This window comes from Rutidosis leptorrhynchoides, chromosome 11 (assembly GCF_046630445.1).
Source record: "Rutidosis leptorrhynchoides isolate AG116_Rl617_1_P2 chromosome 11, CSIRO_AGI_Rlap_v1, whole genome shotgun sequence".
NCBI lineage: Eukaryota > Viridiplantae > Streptophyta > Magnoliopsida > Asterales > Asteraceae > Rutidosis > Rutidosis leptorrhynchoides.
In genome coordinates this window covers 333,872,009-333,899,079 of record NC_092343.1, presented here as the reverse complement: position 1 = coordinate 333,899,079, position 27,071 = coordinate 333,872,009, and the positions used below count along the sequence as shown (strand labels likewise).

At 35.1% G+C, this 27,071-nt stretch overlaps 2 protein-coding genes across 2 annotated transcripts in view; both read left to right on the top strand.

Moving 5' to 3' along the window:
• The first annotated feature begins 11,049 nt into the window (after positions 1-11,049).
• Positions 11,050-12,774, top strand: LOC139875785 (putative disease resistance RPP13-like protein 1). The gene has a single exon (XM_071863083.1). The coding sequence runs from the start codon at positions 11,050-11,052 to the stop codon at positions 12,772-12,774; it is 1,725 nt and encodes a 574-aa protein (XP_071719184.1).
• Positions 12,775-14,052: 1,278 nt separating this feature from the next.
• LOC139875784 (putative disease resistance RPP13-like protein 1) overlaps positions 14,053-27,071 on the top strand; it is a 135,760-nt gene continuing 122,741 nt past the window's right edge. Inside the window, exon 1 of the mRNA XM_071863082.1 lies at positions 14,053-16,368. Coding sequence (XP_071719183.1) covers positions 14,097-16,368 — 2,272 coding nt within the window. The 5' untranslated portion in view covers positions 14,053-14,096. The remainder of the gene's footprint in view (positions 16,369-27,071) is intronic.

Here is a 27,071-nt window from a genome sequence, read left to right as displayed (position 1 = left end):
TTTCACAAGAAGTCCCAAAGGTTCCTAAACTTCATAAATCGGTTTCTAACGGACAACGAATTTATTCTTGTTACCGAACCAAAACCAATCAACAATTTTTGAAACCTACTTATGGTGAAAATGGAGAAGTCACGGGAATTCGTGATCAATACAGATGGTTACCTCATAAACCAAAACAATCGAGTTCAGAAAAATCATTCGTCAACTTGTGCAAAACACTATTTGTTAAACCACGTTCAAAACCATTCAAGTACTCATTCAAAGAGTTACTTTCCTTGAACCCATCTGTGATCAAACCTCGATGGAATGCAATATCAATTAATCACATCGACCTAACTTATAAAATGACCATCAAACACAATGGCAAAGCAAACCGAAAAACCTACCACTCAAACTTCCACACAAAATCTCCGACACAAACTCTTCCAAACAACAATTTTAACTTCCTATGTCCAATTAAGGGGGAGCGAGATGAATCAACATTCAAGAGGGAGCTAAAGAAAATAATCAATCTAGTTCCTTCCTTCACCCTTCTCACTACAATAAAGACGTATCTAAACAACGCACACCAACGGGGAGAAACAATGCCAGGAACAAAAGATGGTGTGCATTGTGATCATTCCTCGACAACGGAGAATATTCCCAAAGAAGAAGTTTCTTTAGTGCAAGTCGACGACTATGCCTATTCAAAGGGGTAGAGTTCAAGACTTTAAAGATTTTCACATACATGCACAACACACATCAAGGGGGATATTGTTAATTCAAAATAATGATGTGTGTTGTAAATGTCAAGTAATTGAGAAGAGGTGGTGTATGAGGTATAAATACACCATCCTCTCATAGCTTACACAAGCTAAATCCTCACAATTACACCAATTCCTACACCTAGAAACACACACTTGCTCTCAACTTGTAATCAACATCTAAATTCTTGTAATCACCTTATCCTAATGAATCTTGGCACTATGTTGTGTGTATGATCACTGTTATTCATCATCTTCATATTTTCACATATACAGACCTATACATACAATATATACATATGATAAATACACCTCTGATCATTCACATATAACCTAGAACACGAATTCAAACCTATTTCTAATCCAAACACAAACGGTTAAAGTTTTTTTATATTTTCTTGAACTATACTAATGATAATGATAATTATAATAAATAATGTTGTAAGAATGTAATAACTTTTATTCATCTTTTTATAATTAAAAGATTGGAGGAGCTTTTATGTACTTCGAATACATGTTAGGTTGAGTTTTGACCCGTTTGACATTTTTGTTAGTTTAAGAATTGGACCCATTAGAGGCAATATATGGAGTATAACCTTAATCTACATGTTTATCTGTACATGGGTTGAAGTTGCCACCTCTATACAAGTCTGAAACTGAATGATGTAAACGTTGGCCCTCTTAATTCCTTCATAAAGTCATTTGTGTGTTCTTTGTGTTCCAGCTCACATGTAATTGTATTGTGTACGCATGTATCTATTACTTAAATTCCTAATCCTAAATATAATGCAAGTTGCCACCTCTATACAAGTCTGAAACTGAATGATGTAAACGTTGGCCCTCTTAGTTCCTTCATAAAGTCATTTGTGTGTTCTTTGTGTTCCAGCTCACATGTAATTGTATTGTGTACGCATGTATCTATTACTTAAATTCCTAATCCTAAATATAATGCAGGTCCGCGATGATTGTGGGGGTGACTATTGGTTTTGCTGAATGACTTCAGATTGTTTTGATTCGCTACCGTCTTGGGACATAGTAACCACTATGCGTAGTTTGGATGCAGTCCTGGGACATGGCAGCGTCTCTGTTTGTAGGCAATCGAAGTGTATTTATGAAGCTACTCACAGCTCCCAATAAAGATGAGTGAGGTTTACATAAAGAAAGTGATGCAAGATCAGCCCAAGATGAATTGGAAAAGAAATATGGCAAGGTTTATCAAAGGAAGCCCAAGACAACTCAAGTGGGCTTGCATGATTATGTGGAGTATTATCAAAGAAAAAAAGAAAACATAAAAGGCTTGGTTAATAAGTGAAACTTTGGCAGAAAGCAAGAAGTCAAAAAGTTGGAGTCAAACGATTCTACTGCCTTATTTTCAGTTTCTTTTGTTTCTTTTTTTTTTTTTCAGTATTTAAGCTCTCTTGCAAGAGTTTGCAAATCAGTTTTTTTTGGTGTTAAATCATATTGTGAAATAAACAAAGGCCCACTGCCTTTTGTTCTAATAATACTCTTCAATTACGTTAGCTCGTTCGACCATTACAATAATCCCATTATTTGGTATCAGTAGTCCAGGGATGGCCGAACGGTACAATCGAGGTGGTTTTGGACGAGGTGGAAATCCCAGATTCGCCGGAAGAGGCAGCGATCACGACCCGTTTGCTGAAATCACACGTTTACAAAGACGAATTGATGAGTTAGAACGAATTGATGAGTTAGAATTCAACCGGGACCATGATTTTCAAGAAAGTTTTTCGGATCAAACCAGTGAGTTGGAGACACATGAGACGAATCCGTTTGCGGCGGGTCATCATAGGGATCATCGTGAGGATCCCCTACGCAATTTAGGCATCAAGATCGAGATCCCTGAATTTAAGGGAACAATGGAACCAGATGATTTTATTGAATGGTTACATACGGTGGAAAGAGTATTCGACCTTAAGGATATCCCCGACAACCTCAAGGTTAAACTTGTGGCAACGAAACTACGCAAACACGCGTCCTTGTGGTGGGAAAATGTCCGCAAGAATAGGGCGTATGCCCGAAAATCCAAAGTCGAGACGTAGGATAAGATGAAGAAGTTGTTGCGTGCCAAATTTCTACCTGACAATTATAGACAAGAGGCGTTTTTGGAGTATCACAATTTACGCCAGAGGTCACAAAGTGTGGAGGATATTATTCAAGAATTTGACCGTTTACGTATGCAGTGTGATATTCAAGAGGAAGAAGAGCAAACGATCGCAAGATTTCTTGGTGTTCTCAAAACCGAAATAGCTGATGTGGTTTCATTACAACCATATTGGAGTTATAATGATGTATGCAAATTAGCATTGAAAGTAGAAAAGCAACAAAAAAGGGGTAGGGCGAAACTACCTGTTACTCGTAGCACATATACACCTATTTCTAAACCAGTGACCACATTACAAGACAATGAGAAGGCTGACCAGAAGGCTGCATCTTCAAGCCAAAATAGTAACAACAAAGGACCAAAGTGTTTTAGTTGCCAAGGGTATGGACACTATTCTCATGATTGTCCTAATAAGCGATCGGTTGGCTATTGTGACGATCTTGTTGCACCTACTTATGACACAGACGAAGACATGGAACAACAACAAGAGAACGAGGAACTCATCTATCCCGATCACGGGGAATCTTTGGTGATCCGTTGGGTGCTTAAAACCGCACAAAACCCACCTGATGATCACCTATGGTTACGTAACAATATTTTTCGAACAAAGGTTACAGCGCATGGGAAGGTATGTACTATGATCATTGATGGTGGAAGTTGTGAGAACGTGGTGTCAACCGAGATGGTTGACAAGTTGAGTATTCCGGCCGAGCCTCATCCCGATCCATATCAACTAACTTGGTTGAAACGTGGTAATCATGTCAAGGTCACGAAACGGTGTTTGGTTAAATTTTCTATTGGCAAAAAGTATACCGATGAAGTTTGGTGTGAGGTCATACCTATGGACGCATGTCATCTTCTATTAGGAAGGCCATGGCAATACGATAGGAAGACGAAACACGGTGGCTACAATAACACCTATAGTTTCATTAAAGAGGGAATTAATATTACTTTAGCTCCTCTGGATTCTAGACGAAAGGGTGACGGTGATCCTAATTTATTTCTCAATCGTGCAGCCTTTGAACAAGAAGCCAAACACTCTTTTGTTATTTTTGCTTTGGTGGTGGCTGAACCTAATGCTACTGTTACCACTTTTCCTTCCAAGGTTCAACCACTTTTGGACGATTTTCTTGACGTGTTCCCCGAAGATATTCCAGCGGGTTTACCCCCCATGCGAGACATTCAACATTGCATAGATTTTGTGCCCGGATCAGTCATACCCAACAAACCCGCCTATCGTTTAAATCCAAAAGAGTTTGAGGAGTTGCAATGACAAGTTTCAGAATTGTTGGAGAAGGGGTTGATTCGCGAGAGCATGAGCCCATGTGCGGTACCCGCACTTTTAGTTCCAAAACATGGTGGCACATTTCGTATGTGTATTGATAGTAGAGCCGTTAACAAAATTACTGTCAAGTATCGATTCCCTATTCCGCGCTTGGACGATCTCCTTGATCAATTATATGGAGCTACTGTTTTTTCCAAAATAGACTTAAGGAGTGGATATCATCAAATTAGAATGCGGCCCGGGGATGAGTGGAAAACCGCATTCAAGACGCGTGACGGTTTATACGAATGGATGGTTATGCCTTTCGGACTTTCGAATGCGCCGAGCACTTTTATGCGATTAATGAATCAGGTATTCAAGCCTTTTATTGGTCGTTTTGTTGTCGTTTATTTTGATGATATCCTTGTTTATAGTCTTACAGACGAACAACACTTCAACCACTTAAAAGATGTGTTTCAAGTACTACGTGATCAGAAGCTATTTGCAAACAGTAGCAAATGTCAATTCTTTTCTAGTGAAGTTAGCTTCCTTGGTTACATTATCTCCAGTAGTGGGATTAGCATGGATCGATCAAAAATTGAGGCTATCATTAATTGGCCTATTCCAACTACCATTCATGAGGTTCGGAGCTTTCACGGTCTCGCATCTTTTTACCGGCGTTTTATTCGAAATTTCAGTACTATTATCGCACCCGTTACCGAATGTATGAAAGGGGGTCGATTCACATGGAACAATCAGGCCACTATCGCGTTCAATGAGCTAAAGCGTAAGGTTACTGAAGCACCAATTTTGGCCTTGCCTAACTTTCATGACGTATTTCAAGTTGAGTGTGACGCGTCCGGAGTGGGCATTGGGGGTGTATTAAGTCAAAACCAACGTCCCATAGCCTACTTTAGTGAAAAGCTTAATGACGTACGTCGCAAATATTCAACTTATGACCGGGAATTTTATGCAATAGTGCGTACACTTGAGACTTGGCTCCATTACTTGCTTCCGACTGAGTTCATACTTTATTCTGATCATGAGTCCCTTAAATACATTAATGGCAGCATAAATTAAGCCCTCTACACGCAAGATGGGTTGAAACTTTACAAGCATATACGTTCGTTATCAAACATAAAGCCGGCGCACTCAACCAAGTGGCCGACGTCCTTAGTCGTCGCCACTCACTCATTACTACATCAGCATGTAACATCAGGGGGTTTGATTTATTGAAGGAATTATATGAAAGTGACAAGGATTTTAAGGACATTTGGTGTAACTGTACAACAGGAACTTTTGGGAGTTTTTTCATTCATGATGGCTTTTTATTTAAAGGCTCCCGACTGTGCATTCCTTCCGGGTCGTTGCATGATGAAATTGTTGTCGAAAGTCATGCGGGTGGTCTTGCGGGACACTTTGGTATAAACAAAACCTTATCACTTGTTAAAGATCGTTTTTATTGGCCTCATATGGAGCGATATGTTAATCGTGTGGTGGCTCGATGTCGGGTTTTTCACATTGCAAAAATGCATGGCAGCAACGCTGGATTATATACACCTCTTCCTGTACCGAATGGGCCATGGGAAGACGTAAGTCTTGATTTTGTTCTTGGCTTGCCCCGTACGCAACGACATAAAGATTCAGTCATGGTAGTGGTTGATCGTTTTTCCAAGATGGCACATTTCATTCCGTGTAACAAAACCTTTGATGCTAGTCAGGTTGCTCGTCTTTATTTTTTGGAAATCGTCAGGCTACATGGCATCCCAAAAACTTTAACTTCGGACCGTGATGTTAAATTTATTAGTCACTTTTGGCGTACGCTATGGGCTCGCATGGGATCCAAATTACAATTTAGTAGTTCACATCATCCACAAACGGATGGTCAAACCGAAGTGGTTAATCGGAGTTTGGGAAATTTATTACGCAGCCTTGTGGGGGATCATCCGAAGCAATGGGATTTAACCTTACCACAAGCCGAGTTTGCTTTTAACCGGTCTGTCAATAGGACCACAGGAAGAAGTCCATTTGAGATAGTGTATGGACAGAACCCACTTACTCCCCTTGATTTGTTGCCAAGAGTTGTGTCCACTGATGTTTCTCCAGATGGGCTTGCACAAGCTGAACAAATAAAGGTTATCCATAAACAGGTTCGTGATCGCGTTACAAAGCAAAATCAATTGTATAAAGCAAAAGCTGATGTCCATCGCAAGAAAGTGACCTTCAATGTTGGTGATCTCGTTTGGATACATTTAAGCAAGGAGAGGTTTCCAGGAGGTCGTTTTGGTAAGTTGAAACCACGTGCGGATGGACCATTCCGTGTGTTAGAACGCATCAATGACAACGCTTACAAAGTTGACTTACCTGGTCATTATAATGTGTCGGCAACATTTAATGTGGCGGACCTTTCTCCCTATGTTGGTGATCACGAGCACGATTTGGACTCGAGGTCGAGTCTCTCCAAAGGGGGGAGGATGATGCAAGATCAGCCCAAGATGAATTGGGAAAGAAATATGGCAAGGTTTATCAAAGGAAGCTCAAGACAACTCAAGTGGGCTTGCATGATTATGTGGAGAATTATCAAAGAAAAAAAGAAAACATAAAAGGCTTGGTTAATAAGTGAAACTTTGGCAGAAAGCAAGAAGTCAAAAAGTTAGAGCAATTCAAACGATTCTACTGCCTTATTTTCAGTTTCTTTTGTTTCTTTTTTTCAGTATTTAAGCTCTCTTGCAAGAGTTTGCAAATCAGTTTTTTTTGGTGTTAAATCATATTGTGAAATAAACAAAGGCCCACTGCCTTTTGTTCTAATAATACTCTTCAATTACGTTAGCTCGTTCGACCATTACAACAATCCCATTAGAAGGTTTAACAAAATAGACTGTGATGATGAATATGTGAGGGGTTGAGCAATGAGAAAAATCAGTTCGTATCTTGGAGTATCTGTTGCTTGATTTTATACAAAGATGCCTCATTTATCTTGGTTTCTCTTTTTGAAATTTTTACACAATTGGTTTCTCTTTTTTTTTTACTGTGTTGTTTGTCTTTAAAGTTTGTTCTTTTAATTTATATGGTCTATGGTCTATCTTATGGTTTATTAGCTTTAGAAGCATTTGTTTCTGTTGCCAACGATATTTTGATGTTCAAATTATTTTTTTGATTGTTATGGTTATATTCTCTCTTCCTATTTGCAAAAGCTTTTTGGGGGTTATTGGGGTTTATAAGTTCTTTTTGCAGGCTAAGAATGAGGAACAGGAGTTTAAAGCTGGCATTGTTAATCTTCGGCTGGATGATCAAATTGAAGCTAAGGTGTAGCGTAAATGGATAAATAAGCATCTCCCTAAGCCCCCACCGTCTGGATACTGTTAGATATTACTGGAGAGATCGGTATGCATTACGGATAAAATATTATAGCTCAACATTCATGCATACTTAATTCTTAAGTTCTTTTACAACTTCATCCCATTACTTAGCAAAAGACCATTACTTGGTACAGGGACATGCAATACAAGCCAACATGAGTTATAATGATATGCAGTTGTTTGCCAGCCTTCTAGAACTACATTCAACGTATAAAATATCAAATTTCAATTGCGACGAACCCAGGAAATGGCAGCAGACTTTACCACATCCCATAAGGTTACCAAGTTCAAAAATATAATGGCCAGCGACTTTCGAAATCATCATTTCAGATTTGTTTCGTACAACCAATTATTATAGAGACTTTCAAAAGATACTATTCTCACAGGTAATACAAATTATAATTTGTTGCAGGTCGCTTCTTTAGTTTTTCTGTAACTAATCACTGCTGATATAGATTGTTTAACAAATTTTGTTTAACAAATTTTGTTTGCAAAAAATACAGTATAGTTTGGCCATTGTAAAAATCAACAACCAACTTTTTCTTTACATACTTTTAGTTTTATTGTATAATATTACCGATAGTTGATCTGAATCCTAATGACACATCAAAGATTATTGAAAGTGTATCGAAAATGCTTTGCAAAAAAACCACCAGACCCAACCAACTGTTGCCTACTGCTAGATGAAATGGTAATATATATATATATATATATATATATATATATATATATATATATATATATATATATATATATATATATATACTAATAGACAAAACACTATTTCACAATTCACCAACAGTAACCAAGGGTATTTTCGTCATTTCACTTTTTTTTGGTCCCCAACGATGAAATGAGCAATTTTCGTAAAAAAACCAACCCTTCAATGTTACCAAAAGATGTCGAAAAAAAATATTTTTTTACAAAAAAATCAACTAACTTTTTTTTCTCTTTTCTTCCTCAACGATAAAAGAGACAACTTTCATAAAATTAACAACCCTTCAATGCTATCAAAAGATGTCAAAAAACATTCTTTTTTACAATTTTATTTTGTCCCTAACGATAAAATAAGCAACTTTCGTAAAAGAACCAACCCTTTAATGTTACCAAAAGATGTCGAAAAAAATACTTTTTTACAAAAAAATCAACTAACTTTTTTTTCTCTTTTCTTCCTCAACGATAAAAGAAGCAACTTTCACAAAAGGAACAACCTTCAATGTTAGATGTCGAAAAAAAATTCTTTTTTACAAAATAGATCAAGACTTTTTTTTTAACTCGCATTTAAAACGGAGCTCCCGGCGTGAAGGGAGGGCTCCACAACTACTTACTTTCTATTAATCTTTTATTTTACATTTTATATCCTATATACTTTATATGGATATGGATATATGGTGGATGCATTGAAACTTGTTGGTTTGTATTATCATGCTTTATTCAAATTCTGATAAGCAATAAAGTAGATATGATGCATGCAATCTCTGTGATCTTAATTTTTAAGCATATTTGGACATGCCAGTATTGGAGCCAAAAAGGGAAAAGTTAATATGGGTTGGTTTTATACAGTATAAATGCATTGGCTTGAGTGGTGTGGGGTGAGATCCAACTTGAGGTACTGCCAACCTAGGTTCGATTCTCACTTCAACTGAGAGTTTCCAACCTTTCATGGTACTGCCAACATCAATGCGATTTGGGAAGGCATCTGAGGGGTTTTTCCCAACCTTCGATGGTACTGCCAACATCGTCGCGAATTGGGTTTCCTCCTAAAGCGTGTGTGGGTGACAAATGAGAGCATTCGATGTCAATATCGCCGTTCAAAAAAAAAAAAATGCAGTAGTGCACAATAAAGTTATCTCCTAAAAAAGACCATTGCCATTACAGGTTTATAACTTGTGACCCAATATACTTATAAACATAACTACAATTGTAATTCCGGTAATTTAATTTTAATTTATGTTTTTCGCAAAATAGAAAAAACATAACTACATTTAAAATATTAAAGATTTAGTAGTAATGAAAAGGTTAAAACTACTCAATAGCCTTATACTTTCATTTATGTTCTAATGTAAGCTATATACCCAGAAGAAGACCAGTGTAGGTCACATATTTTCAAAAAGTATTCTAATGTAGACTATTGGTGATCGGTTACCTGCTGAACCGGTAAACTAATTATTTGACATTTTTTTTAACTAAAAAGATTATACGAATTGTCCCTGTGGTTTGCTTGTTTTGCGTATGCAGTCCCTGAAGCTAACAGATGTTAAAAACGTTCGTTAAGTCTAAACAAATTAACCTAAAAATCACCTTGTTGAATCAAATTAAAGAAGTATAGCAGCATGTCGAAATGAAGATGAGAAAGAAGATGACCCAAAAATACCCTTACATGCTTTGCACATGACTGTTTTAACGAAAAAATTTAACAACATTAGCATGTATAACAAATACCTTATTTATCAGGTTAGCAAGTTAACTTGGTTTACATTAACACACTTTTTCAAAGATCATAGCCTACAATAGTATTTTTCTAGGTATATAGCCTAAATTAAAACAAAAGTAAAAGTAGCTATATAGTAGCTTTAACTCAAATAAATAAATAAATAAATAGAAATAAAAAGAAAAAAAACTACAAGTACCTAACGTATCTAGGAATGACAATGGATTAGATATGGATCGGGTGATGCCGTATCCATATCCATATCCAAGTAGTTTTTTGTTCATCCATATCCATATCTATTTAATTTCAGGTCATCCATCCATTTCCGTATCAAACGGATTAAGCGAGTTAATAGATATCCATTGGATATTCGAATAATATTATATTATTTCGTAATATGCGATGAAAAAAAAACGTAGTATAGAAGAAGTAAATATAGCATGACATAATTAAAATCTATCCACAAGAAAGTGTAATCTTCGTCGAAGATAGAACACAATTTGTTGAATTTACTATTAAACATAAATTATGAAAAATTAAATATGTAATTTGTATGTTTATTTTGTTAGATATATGTGTTTTATTATAATATTTCACAGTTATTTCATTATAAGGTTGAAAGTAAAATGTAAATTAACGGTAAATGAATTCGTAATAGTAAATATGTAAGCATATATCTATATTTATGTAGTTGTATATGTATTTCGGGTGTAAATAGATATATTCATGGATGAATTTTTCATCCATATCCATATACATTTAGGTTCATCCATATCCGTATTCATATTCATTTAACTTCTTCTATATCCATCACGAATTGGATCGGCCATCCCTTACGTATATCCAACTGGTGGCTTATCCATTCAAGCTATACCACACAAATTTATTTTCTTTACTTCATGTGCTACACCAAGAATTCTATACTTTATTCTTGTTCAATCAGAGATGCCTTGCTCATCTAACTTATCTCAGATTCTCAATCATCATTTTGATGATTGGATTCTTTTTAATTTAATTTTATCCTATTTTGTTCAAAAAAAAAAAACTGCTATTTCCCATCCTTTGAAATCATTCAGATCTCCTTACAAACAACAAAAGAAACAAACAATATTTGTTTTCTCTAAATTTAAATGGCTGAAATTGTTGTTTCTGCTGCAGTTACAGTGCTAATTGAAAAGCTACTCTCTGGTGACTTGATGAAGTTGGCTCGATATGAAGGAATCGATACTCAGCTGAACAAATGGACGGACAAGTTGACCTTGATCCAAGATGTGCTTGCTGATGCAGACCAGACTCACATAACCCAACAATTTGATAAAGAGTGGCTACACAGACTTCGGGAATTGGCTTACGACATAGACGATGTGGTTGATGATTTGGCCACTGAAGTTATAAAGCGCAACTTGAATCAAGAGCCTCATGCCACTACTAGCACTTGTAGTAAGTTACTGATGCTTTTTCCAGCTTGTTGTACCAATTTAAATCCTCATGACATGATTTATGGTAATAAGATGAGTTCTAAGCTAGATGAGATTACCACTAGACTATATGATCTTGCTGATCAGAGAAATACACTAGGCCAGTTGGGTGTCAATGTGAAAGCTAAAAATAGTTCAAAGAAAGAAAATGTTCAATTCGAACAAACTTCACCGGTTGATAAGTCCACAGTTTTGGGTCGGAATGCCGATACAGAGACATTGCTTGCAAAGTTGTTGGATCACGAAGCCCTTAATCAGAAAGTAAGTGTCTTGTCCATAGTAGGTATGGGCGGGATTGGAAAATCAACTCTTGCAAAGCTTTTGTACAACGATGAAAAGGTTGAGGATGAATTTAAACTTAGGGCATGGGTTTATCTTTCTCAAGAATTTGATGTATTGAATATTAGCAACAAAATGTATCGAGCTGTGACTGGGGAGGAAAAAACATTTTCTGAACTACAAACACTTCATGTGGCCCTTAAAGAAATACTATCAAAGAAGAGGTTCTTTGTTGTATTAGACGATGTTTGGAACGAAGACCCCGATCAATGGGAACACCTTAAAATACCTTTTGCCGGTGGTCACCCTGGAAGTAAAATCATCGTCACCACCCGCAACAAAACAGTTGCTTTAGTGATGGACTCTGTTCATACTTGCGAGATAATGGGTTTGTCTGATGAGATAGCTATGTCGTTATTAGCTTATAACGCACTGAATGAAGAGAACTTTGACAATTATCGATTTCTTCAAATAATTGCTCAAGATATAGTTAAGAAATGTGATGGTTTGCCTATGGCTTTTGTAGCAGTTGGGAGGGTCTTGAAGATAAAAGGAAAAAGTGAAGATGAATGGCAAAAAGTGTTAAATAGCGAAATATGGGATGGAAGGAGAATTCTTCCAGCTCTAGAGTTGAGCTATTATGACCTCCCACCACATTTGAAACAACTCTTTGCATATTGCTCTTTTTATCCAAAAGGCTACTTGTTTAACAAAGAGGAATTAGTTCTATTGTGGATGGCAGAAGGTTTCTTGTCCCAATTAAAGGGCAATAACAACACAATGGAGAATATGGGACGCGACTACTTTGAAGAGCTAACTTCAAGGTTTTTTCAGCATTCCACGGCTGACGAAACAGAATACACGATGCACGACTTGATGAATGACTTGGCAAAAAGTGTTGCAGGAGAGTTCTTCTTTAGGTTGGATGATAAGACAGATGAAAATGATGTGAACTATGATTTTGAGAAGTTCTGTCACTTTTCATTCGGTCGAAGGTCCGCAGAATATAAAAAGTTCAAGGAATTACATAGATCGAGATGCTTACGGACGTTCTTACCGGTGTTCTTCCAGATTTGCTTACCCGATTACAACTCCTAAGGGTGCTAAGCTTAACTAACGATTCCATCACAAATGTTCCAAAATCTATCGGTGATCTCAAGCATTTGCGGTACCTCAATTTTTCAAGAACACAGATCGAACAAGTGCCGAATGAGGTTAGTGAGCTATATAATCTCCAAAGCTTGTTGGTTAGTAAATGTGTTAAGTTAGTTAGGTTGCCTATCAGTCTTGCCAAGTTAACAAATCTGCGACATCTAGACATGACTAATACTCCATCATTGAACAATACACCCTTAGGGATTGGTAGGTTAAAGAGGCTACAAACTCTATCCAAGGTACATATCGAAGGAGATAATGGGTTCAATGTATCTGACCTAAAAGAGCTGTTGTATCTTGAAGGTCATCTTTCCATTAGAAGATTGGAGAAAGTGATAGATGCACAACAAGCAATGGATGCCGACTTAAAAGGAAAGAAGGGTCTTGTTAGTTTGGCTATGAAATGGAGTGATGTGTTCAATGATTCTCGAAATTCAAAGGTAGAATGTGAAGTAATTCAAAGTTTAAGGCCTCCTACTAAGTTGAACAAACTGAAGATTATAAGCTACGGGGGAATGAAATTCCCTAGTTGGTTTGGAGATACCTCACTTGATAAGCTAACTGAGCTTAGGTTAGAAGGATGCAAAAATTGTACATATTTTGATAATATATCATTTCCATCATTAGAATACTTGGAAATTACTGATATGCCAAGATTTGAGAAATGGTCAAATTGTGACAAAAACTAATGGATCACTTCCTCATCTTCGTGAAATTCATATAGAAGGTTGTCCGAAACTATCTGAGCTCTCAATTAGATTAATACCATCAATTGAGGTTAATGTTGGAAGTAGCAACTTGTTTTTGTTATCTTGTTTCTTCAATAATAACTCGCGATCATGCTTCATAAAATTCTGGAATAGGTTTCCACGATGTAAGGTGTGATGCAACAATTAAAGTATTAAAGATTTAGTTAAAAAAGAAAAGAAAAAAAAAACTACAGGTACCTAACGTATCCAACTGGTGGCTTATCCATTCAAGCTATACCACACAAATTTTATTCTTTACTTCATCTGCTACACCACGAATTCTATACTTTATTCTTGTTCCAATCAGAGATGCCTTGCTCATCTAACTTATCTCAAATCTCAATCATCTTTTTTGATGATTGGATTCTTTTTAATTTAATTTTATCCTATTTTTTGCCACAAAAAAGAAAAGAAAAGAAAAGGTCTGCTATTTCTCATCCTTTGAAATCATTCAGATCATCTCCTTACAAACAAAAAAAGAAACCAACAATCTTTCTTTCCCTGAATTAAAATTAAATGGCTGAAATCGTTGTTTCTGCTGTTGTTACAGTGCTAATTGAAAAGCTACTCTCTGGTGAGTTGTTGAAGTTGCCTAAATACGAAGGAATTCGTTCTCAGCTGAAAAAATGGAAGGAGAAGTTGATTCTGATCCAAAAAGCTCTTGCTGATGCAGACCAGATGCACATAACCCAACAATTTGATAAAGAGTGGCTACACAGACTTCGGGAATTGGCTTACGACATAGACGATGTGGTTGATGATTTGGCCACTGAAGTTATAAAGCGCAAACTGAATCAAGAACCTCATGCCACTAGTAGTAAGTTACTGAAGCTTTTTCCAGCTTGTTGTACTAATTTATATCCTCATAACATGATTTATGGTCATACTATGAAGTCTAAGGTAGAAGATATTACATATAGACTAAATGATCTTGCTGATGAGAGAAATAAACTAGGCCTGTTGGGTGTCAATGTGAAAGCTAAAACTGGATCCAAGGGAAAAAATGTACAAACTTCACTAATTGATAAGTCCACTGTTTTGGGTCGAGAAGCGGATACAGAGGCATTGATCGGGAAGTTGTTGGAAGATGAAGACTTGAATCGAAAAGTAAGCGTCATGTCCATCGTAGGTCTCGGTGGGATCGGGAAAACAACTCTTGCAAAAATTTTGTACAATGATGAGAAAGTTAAGGCTGGGTTTGAACTGAGGGCATGGGTTTATGTTTCTCAAGAATTTGATGTATTGAAAATTAGCAACGCAATTTATGGAGCTGTGTTTGGGGAGGAAAAAGCATTTTCTGACCTAAATCTGCTTCAAGAGGCTCTGCAAGAAAAACTATCTAAGAAGAGGTTCCTAGTTGTATTAGACGATGTTTGGAATGAAGATCAGAATAAATGGGAACTTCTTAAAAGCCCTTTTGTTGGCGGCTACCCTGGAAGTAAAATCATCGTCACCACCCGCAAGGAAAAAGTTGCTTTGGTGATGGGCTCTATTCAACTTAACGATCTAAAGCCTTTGTCTAATGAGATAGCTATGTCGTTATTGCTTTACAACGCACTGGATGAAGAGAAGTTTGACAGATATCCATCACTTAAAGTAATTGCTCAAGGTATAGTTGCAAAATGTCATGGTTTGCCTCTGGCATTGGTAGCAGTTGGGAGGGTCTTGAAGATAAAAGGAACAAGTGAAGATGAATGGCAAAAAGTGTTAGACAGCGAGATATGGAATATAGGGGATGGAAGAGATATTATTCCAGCTCTAGGGTTGAGCTATTATGACCTCCCACCACATTTGAAACAACTCTTTGCATATTGCTCTTTTTTTCCAAAAGGATACTTGTTTAACAAAGAGGAATTAGTTCTACTGTGGATGGCAGAAGGTTTCTTGTCCCAATCAAAGGGCTATAACAACACAATGGAGAGTATGGGACGCGACTACTTTGAAGAGCTAACTTTAAGGTCTTTTTTTCAGCATTCCACGGATTACGAAACAAGATACACGATGCACGACTTGATGAATGACCTGACCATAAGTGTTGCAGGAGAGTTCTTCTTTAGGTTGGATGATAAGACGGATGATAATGATGTGAACTATGATTTTGAGAAGTTCCGTCACTTTTCATTCGGTGAAAGGTCTGCAGAATATAAAAAGTTCAAGGAATTAGGTAGATCAAGATGCTTACGGACGTTCTTACCGGTGTCCGTTGGTCAAGATTATTGGACAGTCTTCAATGCATTGGACCATGTTCTTCCAGTTTCGCTTACCCGATTACAACTCCTAAGGGTGCTAAGCTTAACTAACGGTTCCATCACAAATGTACCAAAATCTATTGGTGATCTCAAACATTTGCGGTACCTCAATTTTTCGAGAACACGGATCGAACAAGTACCAGAAGAGGTCAGCAAGCTTTATAATCTCCAAAGCTTGTCGGTTCGTTACTGTTTATGGTTAGTTAGCTTGCCAAACAGTTTTGCCAAGTTAACGAATCTGCGACATCTTGACATGAGAAATACTCCAAAATTGAACAGTACACCCTTAGGGATTGGTAGGTTAAAGAGTCTACAAACTCTATCCAAGGTACATATCGAAGGAGGTAATGGGTTCAACATATCTGACCTAAAAGACCTGTTGTATCTTGAAGGTCATCTTTCTATTAAAGGATTGGACAAGGTGATACATACACAACAAGCAATGGATGCCGACTTAAAAGGAAAGAAGGGTCTTGTTAGTTTGGATATGGAATGGAGTGATGTGTTCAGTGATTCTCGAAATTCAGAGGTAGATGATAGTGCTCCAAATGAACATATATTTAGTAGCAATATCGTTCCAATATGTAAAGTTTTTAAATGTAATTTCCTTATTTTTAGTTGTAATAGTTAAATAAATAAGTGCGAAGACGAAAGACGCAAATCGCTCGAAAATGAAGATTTAAAGACAAAAACGAAGATTTGAAAGACCAAAACGTCCAAAAAGCTCAAATGTACAAGATACAATTCAAAAGGTTCAATTTATTGATGAGAAACGTCTAAAAATGACAAGAGTACAAGTTACAAAACGCAAAGTACAAGATATTAAATTATACGAAAGGACGTTCGAAAATCCGGAACCGGTACCCGAGCCAACTATCAACGCTCGACGCAACGGAGCTGAAAGTACAAGTCAACTATGCACAAGAATATAATATAATATTTAAATAATTCATAATAAGAATAATAATAAATAATAAAAAGTTGTTAATTGAGCATAGTTAAGGGGTCATAAGTGAAAATTTCAAATCAACATTTGCCTATAAAATGGAATTCACGTAGTAATGAAAAAGAACACCTTCACTTCATTTTTCTTTCTTTCCCTCTGTAAGAATATATATATTTATATTTATAATATTAAGTTTAATTTAAGTTTAATAATAATTGGGTTATTGTAAGAAATATTTTACGGGTTTTAAAGTCGAAACTCTGCCCGTGTAACGCTACGCGATTAATCACCACTGTAAGCTATGTTCTTCCTTTTTAAATTAATGTATCGTAACTAAGTTATTATTATGCTTATTTGAGCCGAAGTAATCGTGATGTTGGGCTAAAATATTAAGAAGGGGTTATTGAACTTTGGACCATAATTAAGGTTTGGGCAAAAGACCGACACTTGTGGAAATTGAACTATTGACTATTAATAGATGGGGGGTATTGTCTAATTGAGTGACAACTCATTGGAGTCTGTCGAACCTATCTTCAAATTAATTAACCTAATAATTAATAATGATTATGGTTGTCCTATTTAGTGATGTTCATATGGAATCTGTTATAATCATTTAATTAATCAATTGGGTTGGGTAATTGATTATTCATTCTGATCAAGTGGATGAATTAATATTCATAAACTAATTAAAACAGGGGTGGATTACATACAGTGATAACTGGTGTAATTGTTGACAGAAGTGATAACTGCGTCACAGTTTAAATCCTTAATCAGTTGGAATATTTGACTTCGGGTATAAGGGTAATTTGACGAGGATACTCGCACTTTATATTTATGACCGATGGACTATTATGGACAAAAACCAGATAGACGTATCAAATAAACCAGGACAAAGGACAATTAACCCATGGTAATAAATTAAAATCAACACGTCAAACATCATGATTACGGAAGTTTAAATAAGCATAATTCTTTTATTATATTTCTCATCGTATCTTTATTTACTGTCATTTTATTACTCGCAATTTTATTTACTGTCATTTTATTTATTGTCATTATTTTACGCACTTTAATTATCATCATTTATCTTTACGCTTAAAATATAGAATCGACAAACCGGTCATTAAACGGTAAAACCCCCCTTTTATAATAATATTACTACTTATATAATTATATATATTTTGTATAAATATAGTTAAAAATATAGTAAGTATCACCAGCTCCCTGTGGAACGAACCGGACTTACTAAAAACTACACTACTCTACGATTAGGTACACTGCCTATAGTGTTGTAGCAAGGTTTAGGTATATCCCATCCGTAAATTAATAAAACTTGTGTCATATTTTGTAGTATTTTGTATTAAAAATAATACTATTTCGTACCCTCACGCTACATCATCAAGTTTTTGGCGCCGCTGCCGGGGAGCGCTAAAATGCTATATTTTAAATTATAATAATATTGAAATAAAATATAATAATATAATAATATTGAAATAGAATATAATAATATAATAATATTGAAATAGAATATAATAATATAATAATATTTTAGAATCAAATTTGATACGTAAAGTTTTAAAAAGTCGTATTTATTAAATACTTCAGGGGTATATTATGTAACTTGTAATTAATAATTTCTATCATGTCGCTTTCATGTGAATAGTAAATTAATTAATTTCTTTTCATTTACTATTCATGAATAGTAAATGAATTAAAAAAAAAGTTTTGAAAAAAAATAATAATTATAAAAAAATTATTAATTTGTAAAAAAAAATCGTTTAAAAAAAAAAAAAAACGTAAAAAAAAAAAAAAATTGTGTAAAAAAAATCGTTTTTTTTTTAAGAAAAAAAATTCGTTTTAAAAAAAAATTGTAAAAAAATCGTTTTTTTTAGAAAAAAATTTAAAAAAAAATATAAAAAAAAATTTTAAAAAAAAAAATTTAAAATCCTTAAAAAACGAAATATAAAAAAAAAATTAAAAAAAAAAGTTTTTTTTATTACCTTTAGATTTTTAGACTCTAGTTACAATTTTTAGTATTAAGTTTAGTTTTGCCATAGTTATTTTTATTTCTAGAATTTTTAGGTTTGCCGTAAAATCCCTTAAGTACTTATTCCTTAGACTAAGATTTATGTGCTTTAGAATTTTGCGACGCCATTTTTCGCGCTACTTTCTTATTTTTATTTTTCGAAGCCTATTTTTCGACCTTTTATTTTTCGATCTTTTTCGACGCGTTTTTTTTTTTTTTTTTTTCTTTCTTATTTCTCGCTATTCTAGTTTTAGGATAAGATTTTTATTCTACTTCTTATCTAAATTTCTTAAAATTACGAAAATTTATTTTAAGTGGTTAAATTGATAGACATCAAAATTTTCTGGTTCGTAGTAATAGTTGGATTTGTACGTGGACCGGGTTATTGGAGCCAAACAGTACTCAATTATATTGAGACCAAACGAATCCTGCCCCTCTGCTGCATCTTTTGGCTATTCGAAACGTGGGCAAAATCAGAAAAGTCTATTGATTGGATAACTTATATAATTTTTCTTTCCTTTTAAAAACTAATAGGATATTCAGTGAATGCACCGAGTAAAACGTTCACCACCTTTCATACGTTCACCACCTATAACTCGATCAAGACATCTAGCCAATATTGTCGCCGTTGATTTTTCTTTAGAATCATCATCTAGTCGACCAAGAACTCCAACTCAAATTTCCGATAATCCATCTTTTGAACCCGACCTCACAATTGAGAATCCGGAGAATATTCAGGGACAATTCCAAGATCCAGAACCACTAATCATTCCTCCTGAACCACAAACCATTAAATCAGAATCTTCTAGTGATTCGTATTCAACAAATTCAATTATGGAAAATCTGGAACCTCTAAGTATGGAAGACCGAATGAGAGCCACACGCACGGGCCAAGGTCACGCCATTATTAAGCCAGACATTAATGCGCCAGATTATGAAATCAAAGGACAAATCCTACACATGGTAACTAATCAGTGCCAATATAGTGGTGCGCCGAAGGAAGATCCAAACGAACATCTTCGTACCTTTAATAGGATCTGCACACTATTTAAAATCCGAGAAGTTGAAGACGAACAAATCTATCTCATGTTGTTTCCCTGGACTTTAAAGGGAGAAGCCAAAGATTGGTTAGAATCGTTACCTGAAGGGGCGATTGACACATGGGATGTTTTAGTTGAAAATTTTCTTAAAAGATTCTTTCCGGCATCTAAAGCCGTGAGACTTCAAGGAGAAATTGTTACGTTCACACAAAAGTCAAATGAAACTCTATATGAGGCGTGGAAAAGATTTGGAAAGTTGTTGAGAGGATGTCCTCAACACGGATTAGACACTTATCAAATAGTACAAATATTCTACCAAGGTGTCAACGTTGCTACACGAAAAGACATCGACATAACAGCTGGTGGTTCCATTATGAAGAAAACCGCAACTGAAGCTTACAAAATTATTGATAACACAGCCTCCCACTCTCATGAGTGGCACCAAGAGAAAGATATATATCGTTCATCTAAAGCGGCTAGAGCCGATTCTAGCCATAACTTTGATTCCGTTTCCGCAAAAATAGATGCTTTCGAGAGACGAATGGAAAAGATGAATAAAGATATTCACGCAATACGAATCAGTTGTGAGCAATGCGGTGGACCACACTTAATGAAAGACTGTCACATTGAACAAACGATGGAACAACGTGAGAATGTTGTCTACATGAACAAAAGGCTGGAAAATAGTTATCAGAATAATTATCAACCACCAAGGCCAAACTTCAATCGAAATCAAAACATTCTTTACAATCCAAAAGGACCCGACAATAACTCGTATAACCAACAAGGTCCGAATAACCAACCAACTCAAAACAACACTTTCAATCAACAAAGACCTGGCTTGTATAAACCACCACAACAAACCGACGAGAAGAAGTCAAATCTGGAAGACGTGGTATTCAAGCTAGTTGAATCTCAAACACAATTTATTGAAACTCAAACCCAAACGAACGAGAGGTTTGATCAGTCATTAAGAACTCAACAAGCTTCCATTTTGAATCTAGAAAAACACGTAGGTACTCTTGCTAGCATGATGAGTGAGAGGGAACAAGGAAAGCTACCGAGTAATACTGAAGTAAATCCTCGGAATGAGAATGTTAATATGGTTTCAACGAATTCTGAAAAACCAGCACCAGAAGATGGGAAGGTTTTAGATGAGAGTAACAATGAAGAAGTTACACCACCACCACCCGAGTATGTAAAGCTAGTGGTGGCACCATACAAACCACCCATCCCGTTTCCAAGAAAAGAAGTTGAGTATGAGCAAGTAATAGGTAATAAAGATTGTGATACCTCTGGAAAGAAGAAGAAGAAAAAGAATAAGAAAGTACAAGAAACAAAAACCGTAAAGATAAACCCGGTGAAGACAGTTCCACCAAAACCTCCACCTAGGGTAGGTGATCCGGGTGAATTTATTGTTCCTTGTCTACTTAGTGATTGTGTCATGTATGATGCACTAGCAGATTTAGGTGCAAGTGTGAGTGTTATGTCTCTTTCATTATATAAGAGATTAGGAGTAGGTGAGTTAAGTCCAACGGATATGAGTGTTCGACTCTTTGATCAAACCATTAAGCACCCAGTTGGAATTGCTGACAACCTACCCATTCAAGTAGGTAATTTAACCTTTCTAGTCGAATTCATTGTCATTGACATAGAAGAGGACCCAAACATTCCTCTAATTTTAGGTCGACCATTCTTTGCGTCCACCGGGGCGTTATTTGATGTAGGAAATGGAAGAATGACACTTAAAAGTGGTGACAAATCTATCACCTTTATGATTCGAAAGTCTAAATCTCCACCAACCAAGACCGTTGAACCAGAAAAAACGATTGGTAAGAACCATATTGTTTTACCAACTCCAACGGTAGTGCTTAATAATAATAAAACGCCTAAGTGTGGGGAAAATGAAGTAACACCTAATGATGACATGATAACAAAGAACCCCGTTATTGATACGAAATTAAATGACCCCGTTATTAACAGTTCAATAAAGAAACTTTTTAAACGGGCTATTGATGCTAGAAGTAAGGGGAACTTTAAGTTATGTAACCGGTTAGTATCCAATCTGTTGCCTAAAGAAAGGGCGAAGCTAGTTGAATTATGGGATATTACGGAAGAAGCCGGGCACTGGCTTAAAGAAAAAGTCACAGATAGGCAAGTTGATTATGGACCAAGAGAAATTGACAATGAAGTTAATCACAATTTCAACACCACAGCTACCTAAGTGTGGGGAGATTCGAATGTTCTAAAAAGATAATGCTGTCTAAAGTTATTTGTTCTGTTCTCGTGTAGTTCCGAGAATGGAATCCGATTGGTCTTTTCCACTAGCAGACACTAAAGAACTAGTTTTCTCCCTCCATTCTGAATTTTTATTTTTTTTTAGGTTTTATTTGAAATTAATATGCATTTTAATTTATGTTTTATTGTGATTTTAAAAAACAAAATTTACTTTATTTCTTTAAGTTAAAAATATGATTTTTAAAATTCGTCGTAAGTTGAACACTAGGTCATTGAACCGAAATTGCTTTACCCGAGGGCGGGGCGACAAATTTTGTTATCATTATTTTTAATTTTATTGATCTAAAGGATGCCAAAAATATTATATATTATAAATTTTTGAACGTGGGGTTATGTACCAAACTTCAAAAATATGTATATATATGTTTGTATTTTATGTTATGTACACAACAGGGTAAAACAGCGCACTTTCAAAGACTGTCATGAAGTTCAGCAAAAGCTACTGATTTTGACAAGACGCAAAAAATCAAATGTGAAATAACAATATGTTTGCAAACTCGGTATTTTTAATCACTTTTCTACGTTAATCACCCTCATGAATTTATAATTATAGTCTGATTTCATGCAAATGAGGGCATTGCATGATCTTAAGTGTAGGGAAGGGTTATAAATTCTTTCGGGTTTGCACTTGGTTTATTTGCCAAATATTATGAAAATTTTAAAATTTTTTAACTAAATGAATTCAAAATCATGTTTATACATATTTATGAACGATAAAACTAGGTGTTAATGCCGAAATTATCGTTACCTCGGAAAGGACATAAATTGAGAAACAACCTAAAACGCTTGAATTCATTTAAAATGGAATAAAGGAGAATAAAAAGGCAAAGAAAGAAACTAAGTGTGGGGAGAATGTACTAAGTTATTCAATTAAAAACTATCTATCACATGTTTCTGTAAAGTTATTGCAGGTGTTTTTGTTTTGGACTAAATTAACTGTTTTACCCGATTTATTAAAGAAAGATGGATCTACACGATGAATCAATTCCATCATTAAAAGGAAGTAAAGTCTTCCGAAAAAGACACGCGCTTCTTGATTTAGGTCAACAAGTTGTCGTCCAGACCAGCTGTAGGTTGACGAAAAATCTAGAAAAGTTATCTCTAAAATCAGCAGGAAATCCACGGACCTCAGCATCAAACAGGGTCACCAAGTGGTCAGATTTATCCTAACCATGAGAAGGATTTATCTCGCATAATGGGGGGCACCGTGAAAATTAGCTTGATAAGACTAATGAATCAAATACCCAGAAAGGATAATCTTCTTAAAGATCAAAAATCAGCTTTTAAGACTGATATTACTCAATCCTAGAGATTGACCTTAAAGATTGAGAATTACAAACTCATGGAATTCAATGATATCTAAACTCGAGCTTGAACGAGAAAATATTTTGATCAAAAATAAAACCGATTTGTTTTCTGAAAACCTATTTTCAATGCGTTCATTACCATTGAACGTAAAATCCTGAGAATTCATTGGAATTCATTAGGTCACCTGAACCAAATCGGGTGTCAACCGTAAGAACGGTGGTTGCATAGCATGGTCGGAGACAGGACCTTGTGCCAGACCGAAAAATTATAGGATGATCTTTACTATTGCTCCTACCAAGGATAGTTCTAGCATCCGACACGTTTAAAGACCATAATCATCTGCATGTCATTAGACATTGCCTTAACAGTTTCTTGTTCATCGCTTTCCTTTACAACCGGACGGTAGTTTACCGAAAGGTAATATACGGAACAAGTAAACTGGACGTGTTGCTTTCCTAATACAAGGTTAGCAAGTGGGTAACACAAAACCACAAGTGTTGAGCTAAAATTTTCAAATCTGAAACCCACACAACCCACAAAAATATTTTGCAAACACCGATGAAGGGTTATTCCGGAAAACTTATCTAGGGTAAAAGCTAGATTAAATTTTCAAAAAGATCAAATGTTTTCATAAAGATCCAATTTCCTTAAGGATCTACATTTTTATAGTCATGTGGGACTGTAAACCGCCTTTCAAATGTGCACTTTGCTTTGGAAACCGAAAGTAAATCGGCTATTTGATTGCAAGTGTCGTTGACCTAAACCCAAGGCAACTGTGGATGACACACCCACCTTTAACCATCATTACTGTCATTGTTTATACCGCTATATCAAAGTCACTGATGTACAAAATGTGATGAATAAAAAAGTGATTCATGTATGTTTTTATTTCAAGTTCTGTATTGCTTGAGGACAAGCAACGCTCAAGTGTGGGGATATTTGATAGTGCTCCAAATGAACATATATTTAGTAGCAATATCGTTCCAATATGTAAAGTTTTTAAATGTAATTTCCTTATTTTTAGTTGTAATAGTTAAATAAATAAGTGCGAAGACAAAAGACGCAAATCGCTCGAAAATGAAGATTTAAAGACAAAAACGAAGATTTGAAAGACCAAAACATCCAAAAAGCTCAAATGTACAAGATACAATTCAAAAGGTTCAATTTATTGATGAGAAACGTCTAAAAATGACAAGAGTACAAGTTACAAAACGCAAAGTACAAGATATTAAATTATACGAAAGGACGTTCGAAAATCCGGAACCGGTACCCGAGCCAACTATCAACGCTCGACGCAACGGAGCTGAAAGTACAAGTCAACTATGCACAAGAATATAATATAATATTTAAATAATTCATAATAAGAATAATAATAAATAATAAAAAGTTGTTAATTGAGCATAGTTAAGGGGTCATAAGTGAAAATTTCAAATCAACATTTGCCACGTAGTAATGAAAAAGAACACCTTCACTTCATTTTTCTTTCTTTCCCTCTGTAAGAATATATATATTTATATTTATAATACTAAGTTTAATTTAAGTTTAATAATAATTGGGTTATTGTAAGAAATATTTTACGGGTTTTAAAGTCGAAACTCTGCCCGTGTAACGCTACGCGATTAATCACCACTGTAAGCTATGTTCTTCCTTTTTAAATTAATGTATCGTAACTAAGTTATTATTATGCTTATTTGAGCCGAAGTAATCGTGATGTTGGGTGAGGGTACGAAATAGTATTATTTTTACTAGGAAATACTACAAAATATGACACAAGTTTTATTAATTTACGGATGGGATATACCTAAACCTTGCTACAACACTATAGGCAGTGTACCTAATCGTATAGTAGTGTAGTTTTTAGTAAGTCCGGTTCGTTCCACAGGGAGCTAGTGATTACGTACTATATTTTTATAAAACTATATTTATATAAATATATATATATAAGTAGTAATATTATTATAAAAGGGGGGTTTTTACCGTTTAATGACCGGTTTGTCGATTTTATATTTTTAAGCGTAAAGATAAATGACAATAATTAAAGTGCGTAAAATAAATAAATGACGATAAATAAAATAACAATAAATAAAATTGCGATAGAATATGAAATAAAAGGATTATGCTTATTTAAACTTCCGTAATCATGATGTTTAACGTGTTGATTTTAATTTATTACCATGGGTTAATTGTCCTTTGTCCTGGTTTATTTGATACGTCTATCTGGTTTTTGTCCATAATAGTCCATCGGTCATAAATATAAAGTGCGAGTGTCCTCGTCAAATTACCCTTATACCCGAAGTCAAATATTCCAACTAATTAAGGATTTAAACTGTGACGCAGTTATCACTTCTGTCAACAATTACACCAGTTATCACTGTATGTAATCCACCCCTGTTTTGATTAGATATGAATATTAATTTACCCACTTGATCAGTTTGAATAATCAATTACCCAACCCGAATAATTAATTAAATGATTATAATAGATTCCATATGAACGTCACTAAATAGGACAACCATAATCATTATTAATTATTAGGATAATTAATTTGAAGATAGGTTCGACAGACTCCAATGAGTTGTCACTCAATTAGACAATACCCCCCATCTATTAATTGAAATGTCCCGTTCTTATTGATTAAAAACGTTCCATATTAATTGATTTCGTTGCGAGGTTTTGACCTCTATATGAGACGTTTTTCAAAGACTGCATTCATTTTAAAACAAACCATAACCTTTATTTCATCAATAAAGGTTTAAAAAGATTTACGTAGATTATCAAATAATGATAATCTAAAATATCCTGTTTACACACGACCATTACATAATGGTTTACAACACAAATATGTTACAACAAAATAAGTTTCTTGAATGCAGTTTTTACACAATATCATACAAGCATGGACTCCAAATCTCGTCCTTATTTAAGTATGCGACAGCGGAAGCTCTTAATAATCACCTGAGAATAAACATGCTTAAAACGTCAACAAAAATGTTGGTGAGTTATAGGTTTAACCTATATATATCAAATCATAATAATAGACCACAAGATTTCATATTTCAATACACATCCCATACATAGAGATAAAAATCATTCATATGGTGAACACCTGGTAACCGACATTAACAAGATGCATATATAAGAATATCCCCATCATTCCGGGACACCCTTTGGATATGATATAAATTTCGAAGTACTAAAGCATCCGGTTCTTTGGATGGGGTTTGTTAAGCCCAATAGATCTATCTTTAGGATTCGCGTCAATTAGGGTGTCTGTTCCCTAATTCTTAGATTACCAGACTTAATAAAAAGGGGCATATTCGATTTCGATAATTCAACCATAGAATGTAGTTTCACGTACTTGTGTCTATTTTGTAAATCATTTATAAAACCTGCATGTATTCTCATTCCAAAAATATTAGATTTTAAAAGTGGGACTATAACTCACTTTCACAGATTTTTACTTCGTCGGGAAGTAAGACTTGGCCACTGGTTGATTCACGAACCTATAACAATATATACATATATATCAAAGTATGTTCAAAATATATTTATAACACTTTTAATATATTTTGATGTTTTAAGTTTATTAAGTCAGCTGTCCTCGTTAGTAACCTACAACTAGTT